We start from the raw sequence: 23,907 nt of genomic DNA, 5'->3' as shown, positions 1-23,907 counted from the left end.
TATAAAATCTAAGTATTCCAAAACCTAGCTCTTCGTCGACTCTTTAATGCACCACCGTACGTCTCAAACCTAACATTGCATAATGATTTACACATGAAATCCATCAATGAAGAAGCTCAATCCTTTTACTTGCGCTTCCGCATTCGACTACTATCCCACTAAAATCATCTTATTAAAAACCTCTCTTCTCTAACTCTCCCAAGAAATCCAAGGCGCAGATTAAAAAGGAAATAGTGTCGTGACCTCCTACAATTACCAATTTATACATATTACATATATAATGTATACAATTCAATCATAAACTTTAAAAGATAAAAATTAAATTTATAAATAATTCATGCTAAGTGTTACCAGTGGGTGGCTTCTTATTCAATTCTTATTCAATTCCAGTATTCTCTTAACACTTAACACTAAGCTTATTGTACAGCACTTGTATAGATTGTTTATTTCTAATAAAAAATAAAAAAAATAAGCTCTTGCAGTCACTACAGCCTACAACACTATTATGCTGATTATGTACTAACATTTAAGAAATTATTATAAGTCATAGATAACATTCTGTTGTGAACCCGAAATCGAAAAAAAATAAATACCTATTTCTAAAATCATAAATGAAAAAAATAAAATCGATATTCGAAATCAAAAACGAAGTTGCAAAAAATAAATATCAATATTTGAAACCAAAATCGAAATTAAAAAATACCAATATCAATAATCAAAATTGAAATTATAATAGAAATTTATTTTATTTCAATTTAAAGCCCTGCTTGAGGGCGCTACATTATGAACCCGCACCCCATTATTATGTTCATAATGTAATTATACGAGGTGTGGCTATTAAAATAACGAGATTATCACTTAAAAAATTTTTTATTTAAATTTTTAATAATTTTAACATGTTTCCCCTTTTATATGCCACCCCTCCGAGTTCGATACATCGCTCCCATTCGTATTTTCCGTTCGTTGAAATAGTGTTGAAAATGCTTTTCTTTTAGCACCTTTTATTCCTCTTTCGATTTTATTTTTATAGATTTAACCGGTTTAAAATGTGTTTCTTTTAACGCGCTATTGAATTTTGAGAAGAGCTAAGACTCGCACGGAGCGAGATTTGAAGTATCCGAAGGGGTGTTTTGACACTGGAATTTTGAATTTTGGCCGGAAACCGCAGGAGCATCACGTCGTGTATGATCGTCGTATCATGTGTTCCAACAGCGGTTACGTAACAACGCGATCGAAACGGAAAAACGAAACAAATCGATATCGTCCGTTTGTCCGTGGCAAACGCCGTAAGATCGCAACCTCGAGGTGCGCGTTACGTGTCCGCCGCGCGTATTGTTACACACGTGTACCATGACCGGTACCGGATTTACGCAACACTCGACGGCGGTTTATTGTACACCCGGCGTGTATTATTTAACGCGTTCGCCGGGCCGGTGAGACCCGCGGCGACGCGTTTCCGAATAGATTTGTTACTATTCTATTCGGCGTTAATGCGAACGTACAATCGTTGTTACGACTGTGCATTGTACTGCGAGCCGTAACGATCGTTGTTACGTCACACGGACGTAGGGCGGAGGAAAAAAAAACGGATGGACTCCGAGGATGCTGCGAAGGTATACGTGCCGAGTGTATTGTGTCCATTATGCTGCCGGTCGCGATGACAAAAGACGATTTTCTCGTCTCCCCGACCCGTGCGTGTGATGATGTCGTGACGCTGTTTCACCGCACTAATGTCCGAACGCGCGTGGGGCCCGCAACAACAATCGTGCGTGCTACTGTCGGCCGTACGGCGATTTCAAAATGACATTTCAATAATTTTTTTCAACGGAATTTCGTTACATAACCACGGTGGCAGATCGCTTCAACAGTAACGAATCGGATAAAACAATCGGATTCGGTGGTTTTTATGGGGGGTAGTATTGAAAAGTTGAAAACATCGAAACCGTTTGAAAACGTGTTTCGATATGGAATCTAAAATATTTTGATAAAACAAAGGATTTTTCAGATGCACCACGTAACACAAGAATAAAAAAAAATGTACTCTGTAACTCTAAATGCCACTCAAAAAGTTGTTGTAAATAAAAACGAATTAAATCCGTTTAAACTGACTTAACATTGACGTTTGATTTTCGTTTTAAGTTTGTAATTCGTTCGACTGTTTAATAACTCTAATATAGACCGACATCGTACGGATCGAAATAAACCTTTGTCGACCTGACGTTTATATTTTATACGCGGACGAAATCGTCGTCGTCGGTTTTTAAAACGTCTGGTCGGCCGGTACCCGCGTAGCAGCGACCAGTCGAAGTGCATGTACTTTTCGGATTCATCGAACGCACCGGAAGCGCGCGTGTAACTCGACAACCAATTATTCCATAGGTTGACGCGAAAAAACCTATGACAGGCTCGTCTCGAACCGCAAACGTCGCGGGCCCGGCAAATGTCGTTTGAAGTATTAGCAGTACCGGTCAATACTGCGCGGTGGGATCACAATTTGAAAATCTTAGAGAAAATCATTAGAACCGTAGACCAGACACCGGTGCGCACGTACGTAGGAACATCGAGTGGTTACCGCGTCACAACGATTGGTCGCGGTCCGAATGGAAAACGTACGGCCGTACAGGTGCGCGCGACGTGCGCGTTGAACAGTGCGCGCCGGCGGCGGGTACACACGGCCGCTGTCGAGGCTACGTGAAACGGAAATCGCGCGGCCGGTGAAAGATTTCCACCGCGGCGAATCGCGACCGGACGCGCGGAAAACGCGGTCGGCATTCGTCTTCGTCCCGTCGGCGCAGCACGGTGCCGCTTATTCGTCCGTCGTCGTCGCCGTAATTACTGTCGTTGTTGTTGTTGTTGTTGTTTTATTGTTCTTGGCGCACGCGTCGCGATCCGCGGTCAAACCGTCGTAACGATATTTTTCTCGCCGACGGCCTAAACGTCCGAGTGCCCCGCGCGCGACATGTGCTTGTGGAAGCTGTTGCTGCTGGGCTGGAACCGGACCGGACCGGATTCGGTCCCGGGCAAAGACGCGCGTCGTCACGGCGACGGCGACGACGACCTGTCCGACAGCGGCATTTCCAGCGGCGAGTTCAGTCTGGAGAACGTTTGCGAAGACGCCTGCGGACCGGTCGCGCCCCGTCCGCCGCCCGCGACCGATCACCGCGAACCTCACGGCAACAGTCCCAGGTACGTTATCGTCATGTGAAACACCGTTAACTTTTAGACCGCCACCGGTTGGCAGTCGTTTCCGACAAGAAATTCAAATAAAAAAAAATTATCTCATACCGTGCGTTCGATTTTAAAGGTAACAGGAAATATTTCGAACGATGACCTTCAATTCGATTCGGGTTTTTTTTTTCAGGGTACAGGACATATAAATACACATGTTTTTGATAAATTCTAATTTTTAACTTTTTTCTTTCTGAGCATGCGTTTTTTGATGTGTTCAAAATTGACATTTTTATGACGATCGAAAGTTTTAAATTAGATAATTCGTATTTATCACATATTTCAACCGATTTTCCTACAAGATGGGGCTCCCGCCCATAATGCAATTATTGTTCGAGAATACAAACTTTTGGCGATAAATGGATGGGTACATATGGTCCAGTACAATGGCTCGCCAGATCACCTGATATAATACCGTTGGATTATTTTTTATGTGGACATTTAAAAACAGTAGCTTATGAAAATTTACCTATTAATCTTGATGATTTGAGAAATAAAATAATCATTGAGTGTAATGAACTCACCGAAGATCAAATAATAGCAGCTACACAAAGAGAACTATTTAGACGAATGGAAGCATGCGTTGAAAATAATGACAATAATTTTGAACAGTCTATGGAATAATAAATTATTATTATTATTATTATTATTATTATTATTATCTTATGATATTTGTTTATAAATTCAATGTTATAATAAATACACCTTGTATTTTTAATAAAAATAAATTGTGATAATAATATCTGTAAATGCTTGATTAAGATACATTGAGCATTGAATTATGGGATAAATACGAGTTACTTAATTTAAAACTTTCGACTGTCTTAAAAATGTCAATTTTGAACATATCAAAACACTGTTAAGATCAAAGTTGCTCAAAAAAAAATAGAGCAACCCAAATCCAGTGTCAGAAATGGTGGTTCCTATTTAAGAAATTTTAATTTTACTACGCACGCGCAGATAAAAAGTTAAAAATTAGAATTTATCAAAAACATATGTATTTATATGTCCTGCATCCTGTAAAAAAAACACGAATTAAATTCAAGGTTATGCGTTCGAAATATTTCCTGTTATCTTTAAAATCGAACACATAGTATATGCTTCGCATGTGTAAACACATCAAATCATTTGTCCAAAACAATAAACACGGATCAATTTGTTGCGATTATCATCCACCGAGATATAGTATAACGCTATAGTATATCGTTTTATACGGAAAACTCGTCCTCGGACCGCGTTTCGACCAAGACCATTACGCACTTTTCAAAATTCCGTCAAAGTCCATCGATTCCAGGCCCGGAGATCATGCGGTGGGATTCGGAATACGGGCCGAAATCGATCGGTCAACAAACCGAATCCAGTGCTGCGAACGCAACTTAGTCCGATTAAAAAAAACATTACAAACGGAAAGCGTTAATTGCGGCACTTTTACACGCATTTCGTAATTCCATGCAATTGCGCGCAGCGTGTACGTGATGTGCGAGCGTCGGGCGTGAAAAGCGCGCGCGAGCTCGTATCTTATCGAAACCGAAGATTAGCGAGGAAATCTCCGCGGACCGTTAAGTCGCTTTGCGTGTTACGAAATCGTTTTGAAACGCGTTCTCCGACCGTTACGCATCTGTGTGTGTGTATGCGAGTGGTGTGGGTGGGCAACCGCGTGACCATCGCATCAGTGAAAATCTGCCGAAAGTCCGAGTGGATGTTTACTATTCCGTTTTTCTTCCCGTTTCCGACCGGTTCAGTAATGTCCGTGCACTGCGACCGGCAAGTTCTGATGATAGACTCCCAGCAGTTGGACGCGGAAGTTTTGCGTGCTTGCGCGACCGGAGACTTCAATTTCTTGGGATTCATTGTCGGCTGCAAGCCGACCCGTTTGCTAGCCCGGGACTCGCGCGGCGCCATGGCAGCGCATTACGCCGCCCGCAAAGGACAATTGTCCGTTCTCAGGTGATCAGTTCGACCGTTCCGCAGTGATATTGTATATTTTTAACATCATATCACCGCGACCATCGCGTGCGGTTCGCGGTCCCCCCCCTCCATTTGCGTTTTAACCAATGTTTATATATATCGTATAATGAACGAAGTGAGTGTGTTCAACAACAGTGTATTTTTGAATCCCTTACAGGTTTCTGAAAATCCACGGGATCAGGAACTTGAACCAGAAATCGAGCGTGGGATACACAGCCTTACACGAAGCGTCAATCAACGGACACGTAGCTTGTGTGGAATGGCTGATCAGATACTCGGGATGTAAATCCGTCGAACGGGACGTGGAAGGTTGCAATGTCTTGCATTTGGCGTCCAAGTGAGTCTTTGAACTTTTCCGTATAACATTTTTATGATCAATTTAGAAAATCTTCACACAAACCAATTTCAATATTTCCGTACCGTCTACAATGAATTGCGATTGTATTTTATATTCAACAGCCTCGTTATCTATTCATTATACCTCAATTACTAAACATTATGAATAATGGCTTACAATTGAGTAGAAAAAAATAAAATGTCTGCATAGTAAAAAATACAAGTATCTCTATTTTCTATGCAACTTAATGACCATTATTTAATGAGTAATATGAGTATAATTATTTTTAAATTGCTCATGAAAACTATTAAAATTAAATACATAAATTAAAATTGTATCATCTAGATCTAGAAATAAAACTATTTTGCTTATAATATTAAATACATAAATGTTTAAAAGTATTTAGTGAAATATTTTATGTTTTAACCCAGACGCTAAAAATGCTAATAAAATACAGCCTATTAAAAATTAAAGACCAGTTGATTATATAAATATATTGTTATTGTTTCTTTTAAGAATTCTAAAAAAAAAAAAAAAATAATACTTATAACGATTTATTGTTACAAAAAAAAAAAATCTTTAATGTTTTTGCTAAACACTTTATTTCATAGTTATATGTATTAATGTCTTCCAAACATACAGTTTTTATACATCTAACTCATCAATTTGACCCCATACAACAGTCTTAGTTTATATTGCCTCGTTTTACCACTATAAAGTCTACGAATCGATAATTACTTGTTAAAAATATTGTTCTCATAAACGACTCTGTAGGTGTAATGATTATGGATCTGTACAAGAGATAATTACAATCTTTTAAATTTAAATTTTATATGTGTATATAATACCAGTGCTTAAAGATAATGTTTGATACACGAAAATACTAGTAATTAAACCATGTACTTGAAAGATGAATAATGATAAATTATGATTGCGTAAAAATCACGACCGTTACGAACAATTATTTATATATCAAAATCTTATTACCCATCTCAATAGTATGGTAACGCTTTTTGTTGAAACAACTTTCAAAAAAGTCATAATATTCAATATTTATTTACATTTTACAAATAAAACATTAACTGTATACTGTGTAGTCTAAATGATCATGAAATATAGGGTACAAATTGAAATGTTAAACAAATTTAGTTTTATGATTTATTTTATAATATTATCGATATAATATCAAATTTGAAATTATTTTCTACTTACAAGGTCCATCGTGTTAACGATAACAAATAAAGTATTTACAGTTTTTATTAATTGTCCATTACGATGAAAAATTTAATAATTTATATAATTAATCATCAGTTCAAAGCCACGTTTAATGGGGGAAAATTTTATGGTGTTGGAAGGGGCGGCACATTTTTGAGGATCAACATAAAATAAAAATATATAATTATAATTTTTTTTTTTATGACTGTATAACTATAATACATATTATTTCGTTCATAAATACCACGAAAAAGCCGTAGTCTACCGCTGTATGTCACAAGACGAAAGAATTAAGAATTTGTACTGTATAAACTCGTATAAAATATTTTCGTTATTCCTGTACGTTTTTCCTCGAAAATAGTCAGGTATGAGTGTATCGTTATATTTTATCTCGGTAGTCAATATGTGTAAACATATTTTTAGTTTGTCAACTTTTTTTTAAGAGTTAAAATATTATTTTTCTTAATTCTTTAAGCAGGGCCGTCCCGAAGATTAAAATCATGGGAGGGTGAATAATATGAAAAATGCCAACTACAATTTTTTTACTCAATGTATGTAGTATAATTAACTATATGTAGTTGTACTTTTACTTTTTAACGTGTATATATGTGTCAGTGTCGCATATTCTTAAAATTGACAATTTAATTACCATATATATATATATATAATATTTTATATTGTATAACAAGTAGTTATATAAATTGTATTCGTATATACACTGTATTATGAAATATTTAATATACTCCGTAAGTAAAATTAGGTCCTTCAAGGCTTTATTTATATAAATCTAACTTCCGACTGGTGTTATTGTTGGGGGATGAGACACCCCTCAAGAACCCCTTTCGGGATGGCCCTGTCTTTAAGTCCTTATGATGCCATATGGCATCATAGTTTTTATCTTTATAAGTCTCACACATTTTTTGTTGATCGCATTCAATTTTTATCATATTCAATTAAAAAACATATGGTTATTCTTACAACAAATATAAGTTTTCCCGCCAAAATAATTATTTATTGAGTTATCATTGATTATGTTTGTTTAAACTATGACTCTCCGACAATCTCAACATTTATGATCAACTTCATTAAATTTGGGTAAGTAATTTTATAAATTATATTACATATTTTAATTTGCCCCAGAGTGGCAACATAGTTCAATGCGGCACTGCATCTGTCAATGTATTAAAAAAAAAGTAAACAAATTAAATTGTAAAAATAAATATAATGGAAACCATTTAGTGCAGAGCTTCGGCTTTTTACGGTTTTATGTCTTATGCCTATTTCAAACTATAAATGTCAATAAAAATAATTGACTGGACCGAATTTTCAGATTTTTATCATAGCATAAAAAATACAAGAATAAAATAAAAAATAAATACTTTTTTATCAAAATAAATGCAAAAACTTGCCAAATATAATGATGTAACATACTTTTATAGTATCGCTTAGGTTCTTCGTTCATAACTGAAAAATTATTCTGACCTCGTGCCCGCATAAAATACTTATATTGTGCAAATTGATATTCCGAAATAGTAGTGTTTGTGGGAAAAAATAAATTTTTAAAAATTCTAAAACCAATAGTAAGTCCATCGTTTTGATTAAATAATCACAATAATACTGATTTTTCTACGAGAATAGAATAGTTTTGGAATTATTTATACACTTATCCTCTTTCCACGTTTTACTTTAATATAGCAACCAATCGGTCATAGGTATATATAATGTTGCAAAACTATTCGTTTTTTTTTTTCATGAACCGAGTTTTTTTCTAATGTACTTACCGATTGAATTCGTTTTATAGCGTGAACATTTAAGGACTATATATAATAATAATTCAATGTCATTTATGTATACGTGGTTACAATAGATAAAAAAACATATATTATTTGGAAATGGGAAAACTTATTTTATAAAATATAGACTATATTCTATAACTAATATAAAATTGATAAAAACTAAGACAATAGAGATCATCGATTTAGGAGTTAACCCAACTAAAGTGTAACAACGCTATTCATCGGAACTATGGAAAGTATGATAGGAAATTACGGTTTATACTTATGCTTTTCGTTTCATTTCATTCCATTAGGTACTTCATTAATAATAATTTTATATTTTTATCATATAATTATACATTCAATAAATTACTTTTATACGTTGCGCATAAAAAAAAAATAAAATAAAATAAATAACGTTATGAAAACTCATATATTATACGTATAGAACGTTTATTCGGAAGTATTTTTTTGTTTATTGTCGTCATGGTGAAGTTTATTTTTTTATGATACATAATTATATTATTGCGGTTGAGTTTCGCAAACCTTTTTTTTTTTTATTGTTCTGCGTTGATATATCCGTTGCGACGATTAAAAAAAAAACCGAGAAACCAAAGTTTGTGATGTTTGAATAAAACAAACAAATAAAAATAATGCCGTAGTAAACCGCATTGTAAGTAAACTCAGGAATTATACGAGTATAGCCGAAATAAAAACGAGCTGTATGGACAATCGTAATATGAATTAATGCAATTCCTTATACCACAAAAAAAGTTTAATAACTGTACGTATACCTGTAAAATTTCTTGTAAAATATCGTCGGAAGATAATAACAGACTCTCTCAAAGGGTACGCCATAAAATTTGAATAATATTCCTATGGTTTTTTTAGCAACATTTTTTAAAATTATTATTATTGTGATTAGAAAGCAAACCAAAAAGCATTCTGTAGGGTATAACATAGAACAGTTCCTTCGCGAACTATTTATTCGAAGATCTATAAATATAAATACTGAAATTACATAACGTTCTTTATTATTAGTTATTATTATTGTTATATGAAATCACGATTCACTATAACCCATAGTAATTAAAATATTTTAGTTTTGTAAAGAATAATATGATTGAGTGATAAGGGAAGAATGACGACACGAATCGGTGACGTTATATTAACATTAAATACAATTTTATTTTGTAATTTGAATAAATTGTTTAAACCTTGGAATATGCTTTCAGGGATATTCCCGTCTAATTAAACGTTCGCAAAATAATGTCTTAATGTGCGATTAATGTAATATCATTTATTGCTATTCTTTCTATTGTTATACCATTGATTATAAATACTATCTATAATCAATGGTTATACCCATTGACGATAATTTTTCTAGCTGTTTTTTTGTCTTACATTTTCAGAGCAATAACTAAGGTGAGGTGAGCAAGGCACTTACCTTGGACGCGTGAATCTGGGGAGGGAGGGGGCAAAAATATTAAATAATTAACTTATTTTAGGAAATGTTATTTCTTGTTTTGCTAGAAACCGAATTAAAATTTTTCAAATTTTTTCAAATTGTATTATACATATTAATAACTGTGAGAGTGACAACTCTACAACTTAGGAGGCGCATTGCTTCAGTTCTGCCTCAGGGTATAAAACGTCTCGATACGGCTTTGTACATTTTTATCGCTTTCGTGGCTAATCGACTGCGTTTCGTTGAAGACGCGATGTTCGATTTTAAAATACAATTTTTCTTTTCGAAATTTACATAAGATTTACCGAGAAACCGCGAAAGTTGAAAAGATTTGGAAATCGGATGGCAAATTTTCAGATTACGAAACGGTTATCTACTGTTACACGCCGTCGATGTTCGAACACAATTTATAATAACAAAACGTTATTGCATCTGTTAACAATTATTTAGTTATAAACGACTTGTACAAGTTTAAAAATTATTTTTTTACATTTATAGTCATAGTAATTATTATTAATACTAAATATGACATTGTATTTATATGTTGATGGTCTAATTTCTTAAACGAACGTTTTCGTAAAAAACAGCTAAACTTGGCTTGTAAAGAGTTTGTTTTCGCTTTCGTTGATAAACTGTTAGGCGTTTATATTTTAATATCGTTCAAAATTACAATACATATTACGCCAGAGACCTTATAGTAATTGCATTTCTTAATCAGTTTGTTTAAATAATTCATTTTCTGAAAAAATAGTGTACGATGTGCCATGCGATTAATAAACGATTAATTAATATTTTATACGCTCCATAAATTACAAATCCAAGAAATATCGTAACGCAGAACAGTCATTCAACACTCGGTGTAGATCAGTAGCTACGATCAAAAATTATATTTTCCTATTCTTGTTAGGATTTCGTAATACATTTTATACATAATTATATTATGAATTAAGTGTAAAGTAATGTACAATAATACCTGTTTTAAAATAAAATTTTCGGCTACTGTCCAAAAAAATGTTAACCATTCATAGGCTGTTAAGTGATGTATTATTTGATGTTGTTACTTACAATATTTGTTTTTTTTTTTTTAATTTTTTTTTTATTATATATGAGCCTCGGAATCTATGGCATACAAATAATTTTATGGTTCATATTTTAGGATATATAATTACATTTAAAATTTACAAATTATAAACTATTGATAAGATTAGTCTTGGTTATTAAGGTGATCATCATGAGGATTATGTTGTCTTGGCAGGGACGGCGTGAGAGGGTGGGTAATAGGGGCAGTTGCCTAGGGGCCCGTGCCTTAAATTATAATTAAGGCCCCGCGGTTTTGATTTAACTGAACTCAAAATATTTTATTAATATAAATTATAAGACCCAACATTTATTTTGCCCAGGGCCTCACAAACTCTAGCACCGTCACTGTGTCTGGGTGTAGTGCTTCTGACAGGATGTTTGACACCCCTCTGCTTCCCATTTGACAATTTTGAATGAAAGGCATCCAATATTTGATTCGTTTTGCCTCGTTGATGTGATAATGATAACAACGGTCTAGGTTTTAAAGTTTAAGCTTAACACGATGAAATATACAATCGTATAAAAACTTATTTTATGTATATTACTCTGCGCTCTAGCGGTGGTCTTATAATAACTCGTTCTGCTGCCGCGGCGTCCGACACTTGCTATTTGTTTTTGTTCAATGCCGTTACCACCAGTAGATAGCGTGGTCAGTATGCCAGTAATCTATTCGAACGTGTACGATAGATAACGCAGTAGCAGTATTATGAATTTCACCGTATAGAAGAACTACGAGATACAACAATACATTTAAATATTTTTTTAAACATCTGCTTGGAAACAAAAACATTTGTTCTGGGTTTCAGTAGAAAATATTTTCAAATAAATTTATAACCGTTCAGTCCGGTATTTGTATAATTTGTATTAATATATCGATTAACATATACTATGGTAACACAAAGCCCATTATCCTTTGTTGTGCTCTAAACAATGTTACTACTTCTCGATTTTAATTGTAGGTAGGATTAATGATATACTATCTATTCCTTAGTATATTATTGACATTATATTTTTTGTTTGATTTCATTCATAAACGGGTGTTAGCTAACAAATTATCATAATAATAATAATAATAAAATATTTGAGGAGTAAAAGTATTCGTACCAGAAACTGGAACCGTATCGGAAAGAATCGAATTTTGAAACCGGAATCCTTTGAATATTGGGAACCGAAACCTTACCGAGATCTTAATTTAAATTAATTAAATAAAAAAAAAAAAGAAATGAAAGAAATCGGCCGGGTAGAACGGCTAGACGGACTGACTTAAGTTTTCATAATTTATTTTTAATATACAAGATAACTCAAGTGCGTACAGAATTTAGATATTTGAGTAAAAAATATTTCTCCATAGCAACTCATAATAATGTAATACAATATTAGAATCACAACAAAAATAACATTATTTATATTGCGATTAGTGTAAAATCCCGTGAAAGGGGAACAGATTTCCCTATGTACTGAAACCCCTGAACGCAAGTCTGACCTAAAATATATAAAGTATGTAGTAATTAATTGAATAGATGCCCATCTTAAAGATTTTAATACTAATCTACCTAAAAAGTGGCAATTCAAAAAAGGATACATAACATACCAAGGCTGTATCTGGGGCGGGTCCAGGGTGTCTGTACCCCCAAAATTTCTTTAATATTTTACAAACGTTTAAAATATTTATTTGTTTTTAATACCAACATAAATATTTTCAGTCAAAAATGACTTAAGCTCCAATTAATCATTGACTGCTTTTAATTTTATATCATTATATCATATGAAAATATGATATTAATTTTAATAAAAGAAGATTAAATCTTTTTCTGTATTATTTAATTTTAACCAAAATTTTAACCAAATGTCAAAAGTTAAAATCTAAATTCAATAAAATTACAATATACATGTTTTGGACCCCTCCCGAAAAAATTTCCAGATACGGCCTTGTACAAACAAATTATAAACTATAAAAAACTTAAAAGTTTATTTGAAACAGTGTCTTGCATTTAATGATTGGTAATTTTTTTACTTATTCAGTCCTCACCTTAGTCCTAAGCTATTGGCAGAAATTTGGTTGAAAATCGATATTAACCGCCATAATTAACGCTAATTAATACTACGATTATTTTATTATATTTTTTAAAGAATTAAAACAGAACAACATTTTCCTTACATGAATATAATATCGAAACTTAATAAATTTTTAATTTTTCAAGAACAAAAAAAAAAAAAAACGGAAACTTAAATTTTCGTTATTTTAAAATCGAAATTCAAATTTTATATTTTTTTTTTTTTTTTGAAAACGAAAAGAAACTAGAATCGATTTTGTTTTTAGGCACCAAACCGGTTAGGTTAAAATTCATCAAGGTTCCTGTCCCTGTTGTATATATTCAATAAATAAATCGTTAAACGCTAATATTTACACTTGCATTCAACAAAAACTAAAGGAACGTGAACAATTTTTTAGAGTGAAAACCATGTTTTTTTTTCATAAAAACAGTACCTTACAAATGGCTGTTTATAAAATTATTTATTTTTATTTTAAGAATGTGTGATAGGGAGGGCTTTAGAAATGGGCAGTTACACGTTTACGTTCGTTTTTCCTTTTTACCTGAAAAAATGCAACACGATTGTACTCTATAAAATATGGGTGTTGTAATTTTTAAAACATTTTTTGCATTATTTGAAAATATCATATCAGCAGATGATATAATAAACATTTTTCATATTTGTATTTTGCTTAATACCTTCCCAATATGTATATAATAAAGACGTATAAGATTTCCAAGACCTCGAGTTATTGAATACATCGTACGTCCATAAGCGCTTCAATAGTAAATCGGTAAATCTGTAAATTTCAGTATGGATTACTGTTGTTGTCGGATTTTACATTTAAGTCAGCTGCAGTTGACTTTTGGTTGTTGTAACATGCATTGACTTTGTAGTATTCACCGTACTTTGTAATTTGTGCCAACATAAAAATAAGAATATTTTGTAAGTATTTTGTAAAAATGGATCAACGATAATACGAGAAGTATTCAAAAAATGGTTTGAGAGTTAAAATTGTAAGCTGTGTGTATTAGTTAATGTTCATAAATATTGGGAATAAAAATTACGTGAAAACAAAAAAAGTATACGATATAATAAAATATCTTAGCGAAAAAAATCAATACATCATTTCTGAAAATATTATTGGTAGATAAATATAAAATTTCTCTTATACAAAAAATTAAAAAAAAACGTGAAAATGAATCGATAACATTATGGAGTAAAATGATTCGTCGAAAACTTTGTAGCACTACAATAAGACTTAAATATCCAGTGCCGGCATGAGGGGTGTGAAGAAGTGCAATCGCACAGGGTCTCGCACTTTTGGATCGGCTCTTGGGCCTCGCTTCAATTTTATAGTATACTCAGATCCGAGGCCTTGCTTTTATAATTTGCACAGGACCTCGCAAATCATAGCGCCGACTCTGTACTTATTATTCATTGCAGTATTGGTTTATGGAGTATAAAGATTAAAAATTTTTTTTATAGGATTTCATTTGTAATAGTACCAATTTTATTGGTAATTTAAAAGGACAATAACAATATTTCAAGTTGCGCAATAATGTAGCATTTTTTTATTTTTGTATGTCTAGTACCATTTAGTACCACGATGTTATATCGTTTATAAATCTTCGTAACATATACGGAAATTAATGTTGAATCAAAATTGCAATCGATATTACTAATTCGCCGTTTTATTTTTGATATCGGGTCAATGTCATTAACGGTGGAATCACATTATTTATATATTGCACAAAATACGTATTAGTCAAGTATTTTCATGAATTGTCATTGAATGCATTAAGTCAGATTTCGATGCGCACGTTAAGCATCATTTATTATTTTATTCATAATGGTTATTATTTATATAGAAATTCGTAAAAAAGAAATTTCGTTATACGCAGAGGTGCCATTTAGAGGGGGAAATTAATTTTTTTCATCTTCAATTATTGGCTATTGGCTTAGGCGTCACTGATACATGGCCTTGCCGCCTCGGCCTTCAGTTCAGAACTACAGTGGTAGTACAAGTAGCCAGCAGAGATACTAAATAAACAAAAAATTTTTTTCGTAATGGTGATAATACGTAGGTATTTACAAAAACGTGAAATTTAATTTCTACGTACGTTTTAAATGTATAATGATTATGTTACTAATGGATTCGTCATAGTATAAGGGTAAAGGTTTATTTTTAGACGTGGGATCTTGCATGATTCGTGAATGCCCTAAACGGAGGTTGAAAATTAATACCGATGGGACGAAATTTATTATTTTCGAATGGACACGATTACAGCGGTAACTTTAGTTTAAAATACTAAATAGATCTGATGTTTAATTTAATTTTGGGATTCATAATTTTGTATACCTACGAGAATTACATCCTAAACAGCTCTAAGAGGCTCATAATCAATGGATCATATATTATTTATGGTATAAGAGTATAAGAGTACATTATAGCATATCCTGCATTTTAATATATTTACATTGTTTGCGCGGTAAATTTAAAATCTGAAATGATAATTTACATTCGTATTTTTAATTAATAAATATCACTCATATTGTGAATACGAACGATTTTCTTAAAAAAATTATTTTACATGCTGTCGTCAATCAAGCTAAGTTTCACTAATGGGTGGCTTCTTACTCGGGTAATTAATGTTACGTACAGCCATTTATTTTATATGCTTATTGTGCATTAATTTGTATAGATTATGTATACACTTGTGAAAATAAAAAAAAAAAAATAAATAAAAAAACATGTCATCAATTTTACGTTTATCATATTTACCTATTTACCTATTATGTAATATATGATAAATCATGATTTATAAATTCTCATGTATCAATCTGATTTCTAGTTTTACAAAAATTTAAATTTGTTTTCCAAATAGCTTTATTATAAATTTAGTTAAGTATATATCATTATTTTTTAACCTTATACTGATTATTTTTTTGTTTTGTAAGTACAAAGGGTCCTAAAATGAAAAAAAAAAAATATTTTCGAAGTTTTAACAAATAATTCTTAAACTAAATTATTTTTTGTTTACAAAATTATGCATTATTTAAATTTCTTTTGTTAGACCATAAATACAATTTCATTTCAGTTATGTAACAAGCTTACGAGTAAATAATTAACGAGTCTTGTAACTGATGAACATTTTTTTAAACAAAATCTAAAATAAAATAATATTAATTACATCTTTAGTTATTAGATATATTACGACTTATGTAAACTTACCTAGATAACCTACTTATAATGTTAAACTACATACTTCCTAGTAAAGCGTGTGTTATGTAGTTTATTTTAGCGAAAGAAATTATACTTTCATTGTTTTTATTTTAGATTAATACATTTAGAAGCAGTCAAACTATTATCGCCTTTGTAAAAAATTACCTAAAACTGTTTTATACGGTTTATAATTAGTATTAGTACGAACTTGATTCAGATTTCACAAACCGTATTTATTATAATAAATAACTATCGTATCATGAATTAAGTAGAGATTATACAATTTTAATAATTGTATTAATACAATAGTCATCTAAAGTCAAATGTACTTTATACAAATTTTTGATTTTTTTGATATTATGATATTATATTTATCTCCTAGTAATATATGCATAATTACGTTTTGTATATTTTATTATATTTTCTATTATGTACTCTTTTTGTTACAACTATTCGTTATTTGTATATTTGTGTGGAATAATGTGTCGTTTTCAATACTGTTGATATTTCTGAATTATATTTTGCTGTCTCAAAAATCTTACACCATATTAAAATAAACACAACTTATCGATGATTATAATAATATAATATTGACTAGAAAAATACAATACAATGATAAATAGTTTATTAGATAATTATTAAAATTTTTGAATTAATTATCGCAAATTTTTAAAAATAGTAAAGGAAGCAGTGATATGATCATACATTATACACACATGTATTATTGGATAGTCGAAGGAAAAATATTTAAAAAATTATTTTTGAAATTGATATTCTTAATGATAAAAAACATTTCCAATTAAAGTATAAAGTAAAATTGTACTTTTTAAAAAAATAAAATATATTGTTTTACATTTAAAAGTTTTTTAAAACAATTAATCCATTATATTTAAAGTTTTTTCAGAGGTTTTATTTTTTGATTTATAATCAGTTTATAAACTTTGAGTTAATATTGTTTTGTATTCTAATATTATTTCATAATAGAAGTTACCACATAATTGTAAATATCGCTGAAGTATTATCTAGTTTTATACAGACTACTATATTACAATGGTATTTTTGAAAAGAAAGGGGATTGTAAAAAAAAAGTATGCTTAGTCAATATTATATTTTTTCATTATTAATATTTAAGTTTTTATTTAAAAATAAAATTGTATATGTATATTTTTACGAAAATTAAAAAAATTTACTAGTTGGTATGACTTTCTTGGTAAAATCCTCTTGATTAAGTCAGTGTTATTTTATCAGTTTTATTATTTACAATTCAAAAAGTTATTGTGTAGTATAGCCATGCGACTTGTGATTAATGATTCATTACTAATGAGTAAACAATACAAAAAGTTAAAAGCTAAATGAGTATTTTGGTACGATAAACCTTTTTTTTATTTATTTATAATAAATCTGTTTGTAGATTTTTATTTGTAAAATAAAAAGTAAAATTTTATTTAAAAATTTCTATTACGCATTCTTAAATGTGGGCTCGAGTTTTTATAGTTATAATTTTAATGTGTTTATGGTCCAAGAAAAATATAATATATAGTCTAATATAACCAAGTAAACTCATTTTAAATATTTTCGAAAGCTCTCCATTTCATCAAAATGTACTATTATAAAAGCTATATTAAACATTTTTCATGCTCTTATTATTTTATTCGGAAACAGTGGGTCAATTTATTTTTATATTTAAGGTAAATTGGACAAAATGAAAAACAATTATAAGATTTAAATTATAATCTTAGTCGTACAAGTTTTCTCGTTTAATGGATTTACGACAGAAGTATAAATTATTTTATTTGTGAAAGTAGTTTCCGCCTTGAAAATGTTAACATTTATGCTACCAGGAATCATATGCTGACATGAAAAATATTTCACACTCTGAATGGTCTGTAATAAATCGCTTTATTTTATAGACCATCTATTTTAAGTAGTATCAAAGGTTTTTTTCTGATATGTATTAGAGAAATATTATATTAAAACTTTGTTGAACATTTCGAATAAACGATCAAAATCACAATCGTTTGATTATTTTACACATAGATATTTTTAAATTATGGGCTTAAATTAATATTTAATCGTTTAATTAAAATGATTGAAAAGTATATATCTAGCATAAATAATGTAGCATAATATTGGTATTTCATCTACAAGTAAATTGACGAGTACCAGTAATTTTTAAAATACTTGATGAGCAATATGATACAAAATCTTATTCAATATACTCGTATTAATCAACATTATGGCATTTGAATTTTCTCAACTGCCTATTTAATAATTCATTCTAATATATTCTTCCGTCATTATTCATAGTAGTTAACTTTCTATCAATACGTTTAAAATTGTATGTGTGATTGGAAAGTATTTAAAGAAATCACTAACCATATAAATCAACAATTTTTGTAATTTATGTATATATTAAAGTTTTCAACTTTGTTTACTAAACATTCAAGATCCGATGAATAATGATATTCTTTTAATACCTAAATTATATAAATAAAACATAGATTATTTTCACTATTTCTTATTAAAAATGAAGCTAGGTTTGTGTTCTTATTTTCATCAATCAAATATCATAATTTTAACAGTGATTTAATTAGTTTTAAAGCTTTGACGTACGAGTATATTGCTAAATAATATGAATTAGTTTATATAAAACCAGAAAATATAGTTTTTAAATTTAGATTTAAATTTAATTTAAACTATAAAAATTTCGACAGCACTTTACAACAAATATTAACACAAAACTTCACTATAACGATGATACAAATAAAGATTAATATATACTTTCCTCATTTTTATACTGCTCTTTACTTCAATTGGTTTCCAAACATGGATATGTATTCTGTGATATATTGTATGAATATGTATGTATGTATCAGATTGTATTCAAATAGATTTATATACGAGTATAATAGATAAGATCAATAAGATTTATAAATGCATCCACTTCAAAACCATAGAAAACTTGACACTTACGTCTGTTCGTTTTTTATGTTAGTAGGAAATTCTCAGAATATTTCTAAATTGGCATCTGAGTTAATACTTTCAGTTTTAACATTCTTCTCTCGTAAAACGTACATGGTAAAATATTTATATAAAGGCACATTAGTTTTTTTCTATAGGGATGATGATCGATACTTGGACTATAAAAGTTTCGAACGCGTTATTATACGAAAAGAAAGCTGAGATATATTATACAAATGATATCCCATTATAAAAAATTACTTGTACGGTCATGTCCAATAGATAAATATTTGTGTTAATATCTCGATTAACATATACTATGGTAACTCCAAGCCCATTATCCTTTGTTGTGCTCTAAACAATGTAACTACCAACTTCTCGATTTTAATTGTAGGTTGAATTGATGATACTACCTATTCCTAAGTATATTATTAACATTATATTTTATGTTTGAACTCATTCACAAAAACGTATAACTTTAAAGCTTTCATAATTCATTATGAGCATTATGATCCACTAGCCGACCCGTCACAGCTTCGCCCGTGATTGGTTGTTTATTTTGTTTTCGGACCATGATATGTAAAATTTTTTATTCAAATATTATTGTTTAATGTGATCGGCAAGAAAATATAAAAAACGGTTAATGAAAACGGATTGAAATTTTTCTAGCGTTATAAATGATAAAAATAAATACAGATAAAAAAGAAATAATTTATGGTTGATAAAGAATTTGATTGAAGTTGATGAAGAAAAAAAAAGAAAAAAGAAAGAATTAAAATAATAATTTTATAAGACTTCTGAGTATATGATGTTTTTTGTTATATTTCCTGTTGAAATTAAAATCATAAGATGATTCGGGTCCCCAGTTCGAGAAAATGCCACGTATAATTGGCCATGTGAAAAGCACTCTGTACGAAGTTCTACGCCAACCTACTTGAATGTTTGACCTTGCGCTTTGTTTATGGTAATGGCAAAAGAAACTTTAACCGAGAATTGAAGCCGTTTAAAAGAAAACAGCAAGTCAGAGGGAATCATGGGAATTCTTGGAATAAATGCAATTTCTCTTTTCGCTGGCCCTGTAAGAACTACAGCTATAATATTATTTCGCAACGATTTTATTTGTAATCTTGTACCGTTACATAAGTTCGGTGGTTGAAGATTACGTAATAATGTAATTGGAGCACCAATTTTTAATTTTAGCTTATGAGGAGGAAATCCCGAAGGAGAAAGAGAATTGATAAATTCTTGTAGATAATGAATAGCATCATCTGTTGATGTAACTGTATCAATAGATAGATATTCACGTGAGTATCCATCGAATTTTAGAAGGATGATATCAGTAATTTCTCCTACTGTTACATTTCTCGGAGAGATAATAGCTCTTTCACATAACCACTTATAAAATTTATTGGACAGATTAAAAATGTCAAAGTGTAAAAAAATCTAAGGCTTTCAAGCTTTCAAATGAAGTAGGACCTTGTACATAATTTAGTAACAATCTTAAATGGAAGCACTCACTTTGATTTGGGTGAATCGTGTAAATTCTACCAATGGCTGTGTCCATTTTTATTCTTGGCCAACCTGAAACATCTTTTCCTCGTCTTTTCTTTAACCAGCCTCTGCTATCATCCCAGGTATAATAAGAAGGAACTTCATGAAAAAACCGTGTTTTCGCAAAATCATCATGTGAACACAGTTCAAAAAATGCAGTAAGTGTCGTTTTTCTTGGATTTTCAATAACTTGATGAAGATTATTAGCATTAAAGAAAACACGCTGTCCATTTTCTAGATGAATAGCCAAGTACTGAACTGTCGGATCTCTATCATGGATTTCAAAATTGAAAATTCTCCAAAACGCTAAAGAAGTACATATGTATCGACCATTCAAATAATTTGTAATCTCATCGTTTTCACGATTAACAGAAAAAGTAGCTTTATCTGATCCTATATTAATATATTTACATATGTATTTTATCGCTTTAACCGAATGACAGTATTCTACGTTAATATGCGCATTAAAGCACCTAGATAGCACTGGACAATACGGTACAACCCAACGGTTGTCAACCACGATTTCTGTTTGACCACGAACTTTTAATATTAAGTAATATTAGTAAGTCGGATAACTATCATCTCCAGTTTGAGTATCCTTGACCATTTTGTAAGGGTATTTCTTACTACATTTTCCATTATTCATACATGGCGATCTAATATTTAACTCGCCGCATGGGCCATGAATCATATTCTTGCATACTATTTCATAAAGTATAGGATCTCTATCTTTGTTTGGTATCTCGGTAGAAATAATTTTATCGATTTCATCTGGCTGAATTTTCGTTTGTAACCACAAAAGAATGTGGCAGTGTGCCAAACCTCGTTTTTGCCATTCAACACTAAAAACATAACAATTTACATCTCCGAAAATATATTTATTTTTTAATACATGCATAAACTTTTTTAGTTTGGTATAGGTACATATATATAGGTATATACAATATAGGTACAATTGTTTTTAATTTTTTATGAACTTTTATGAACTTTTTTACTGACAAAAGTGGTACTAAAACCTTCAGCAGAGTGTCGGGTTTCAGCCAAAAAAAATTTCAGCCAAATCGGTTCAGTATTTTTCTCGGTTAGCGCGGTCGAAGAAAAACCCTTACAATTTTATATATAGTATAGATTTATCATCCATGTTTTATGGATATAGAAAATATTGGCTTTAACAATGATATTAATTAAAAACTTAAACATCCAAAATTATGATATAATATGATCTATATTGTTTACTTAAGATTCGTAAACAAATATAGTTGTATGTTATGAAAAGAAGACGCTTAGTTATAGTCTGTTCAATTATGTAACTTATAAATGTAAAATTTGGTAACTATTTTAAATATAATTAATGAAAATAATGTATAATTCTTACGAATTAAACGTTTAAATAAAAAATGTTTTCTTTAATAGATTTTTATTAAACGTTATTTTTTGAATCCACATAAATAAAAACTTTAAGTAGTCTTTAACTATATTTTTTGTATATGACTTTTAAATTAATAGTAATCATTAATATTTGAAATACATGTTATCATATTTAACTTAGAATACCTAGAAAAATAAATTTGGTATATTGTTCATACATTTTAAATAAATGTAGATAACAAAATAATTAAATAAATTATTAAATTATAACTGTATTTCTCGAACATAGATTTATTATTTTTTATTTACTAATGGTTCAGTGACTTTAAAGTTAATAGTATACATATAACATATTAAATGTAAATATAACAATATTTTTAAATTAATATTTAAAAAATTGCGAAATAAATTTAACTGAAACGGATACCAAGTGTTGACTCGATTTAATTTCGATATTATAATTCATATTGTAGTATTATATATTCATTTATTTCTCTTCCTGTGTTTTCAATAAACTATAACATTAATTAAAGCGGTATATTACTTTATAGTTGATCATAGTCTTACACTTGAAACATTTGTAAATAGTATGGAATTTAATAAATTTGAAATTAAAATGCGTGTTACTATTAAACGAGACATTTCATTTAATTCGTATTATTATATTATATTATCTCATTTATTTTTTGTATAGGAACCTATTTATGGTAATACATAGGTATTTGTAGTATTTAATTTAATAGAAATTAATTTTATGTACTTGAGATAATGAAGAGTACTTATTTTCGAACTAATTTTCAAATTCAGTGAACACGACAGTAAAAAGTAGATCAGTCTATTTACATTATGTATTATGCTTCTAATAAGGTTAATGTGATTTTTTCTGGAATACTATAAATAACAAAACTAGTAGTCAAAATTATTTATAAAAATATTTATAAATTAATTGATTGAAATTTGTTATTATTTGTTTATGTATTCATGAACCTATTGGACTTTTATAAATAATTTTATTTTATTAGACATTTTTTATTTTAGCTTCAACAGAATTAAATTAAACTTCATTGTTTCCATCAACAGCGTTATAAAATGTCTTATTACTCATTAAATCATTTTAATTGTTTCATAGTTTAATATTATTTTAAACGATGTCTATAGTGTTTTCCAAAATTATTCTTCTCTTGTTTTATTAAATATTTTTCAACATTCCTAATTAAGTTTTACTTTTTTACTATAAAATGTATTTTTAATTGTATTTGAACATTAAAATTGATAAACTTAATTTTTTATTCAAATTAAATGATTTTTTGGTCATTATAGTTCATATATGGCCCATAAAATATTGATAAAAAAATTATTGAAGTATGTCTAACCGAATATTAATGTACAAGAGCGTCCAAGTAAACCAATTATACGAAAAATAATTTTAACATTAATCGTCAATCTTTAATATACCATATTTTTTAAGTCGATTAGTATTGACTCTTGGTTTGGCTCAAATAATATAATAATTCGACACGAGTAAAGACACCCCAGAAAATAATTTCAATTAAACAATTTTTTTATTCCGAATGTTTTTAAAACTAGTCTACGGAAAAAGAAAGATCGTTGACTCTGATTATAAATTTCATTACTTAACGACCTCAACCTTAACCGAACGACGGAGTGAGAGGGAACCTCCTCCGGAGAAATGAAC

The 23,907-nt window shown here is 30.0% G+C and overlaps 1 protein-coding gene across 2 annotated transcripts in view; it reads left to right on the top strand.

Moving 5' to 3' along the window:
• The first annotated feature begins 2,944 nt into the window (after nt 1-2,944).
• LOC112685478 overlaps nt 2,945-23,907 on the top strand; it is a 75,307-nt gene continuing 54,344 nt past the window's right edge. The window contains exons 1-2 of one of the 2 annotated variants that reach the window (XM_025557378.1): nt 2,945-3,186; nt 5,354-5,533. In XM_025557378.1, the coding sequence (XP_025413163.1) occupies nt 2,960-3,186; nt 5,354-5,533 (407 nt within the window). In that variant the 5' untranslated portion in view covers nt 2,945-2,959. Of the gene's footprint in view, nt 3,187-4,959; nt 5,176-5,353; nt 5,534-23,907 lie in introns of those variants that run through there. The other variant, XM_025557379.1, reaches the window with a different exon arrangement.

This window comes from Sipha flava, unplaced genomic scaffold (genome assembly GCF_003268045.1).
Source record: "Sipha flava isolate LNK unplaced genomic scaffold, YSA_version1 277_pilon_pilon, whole genome shotgun sequence".
In the NCBI taxonomy this organism is placed as follows: Eukaryota; Metazoa; Arthropoda; class Insecta; order Hemiptera; family Aphididae; genus Sipha; species Sipha flava.
Note: the sequence above shows the minus strand (reverse complement) of the source record. Positions and strands in the feature narration are given on the sequence as shown.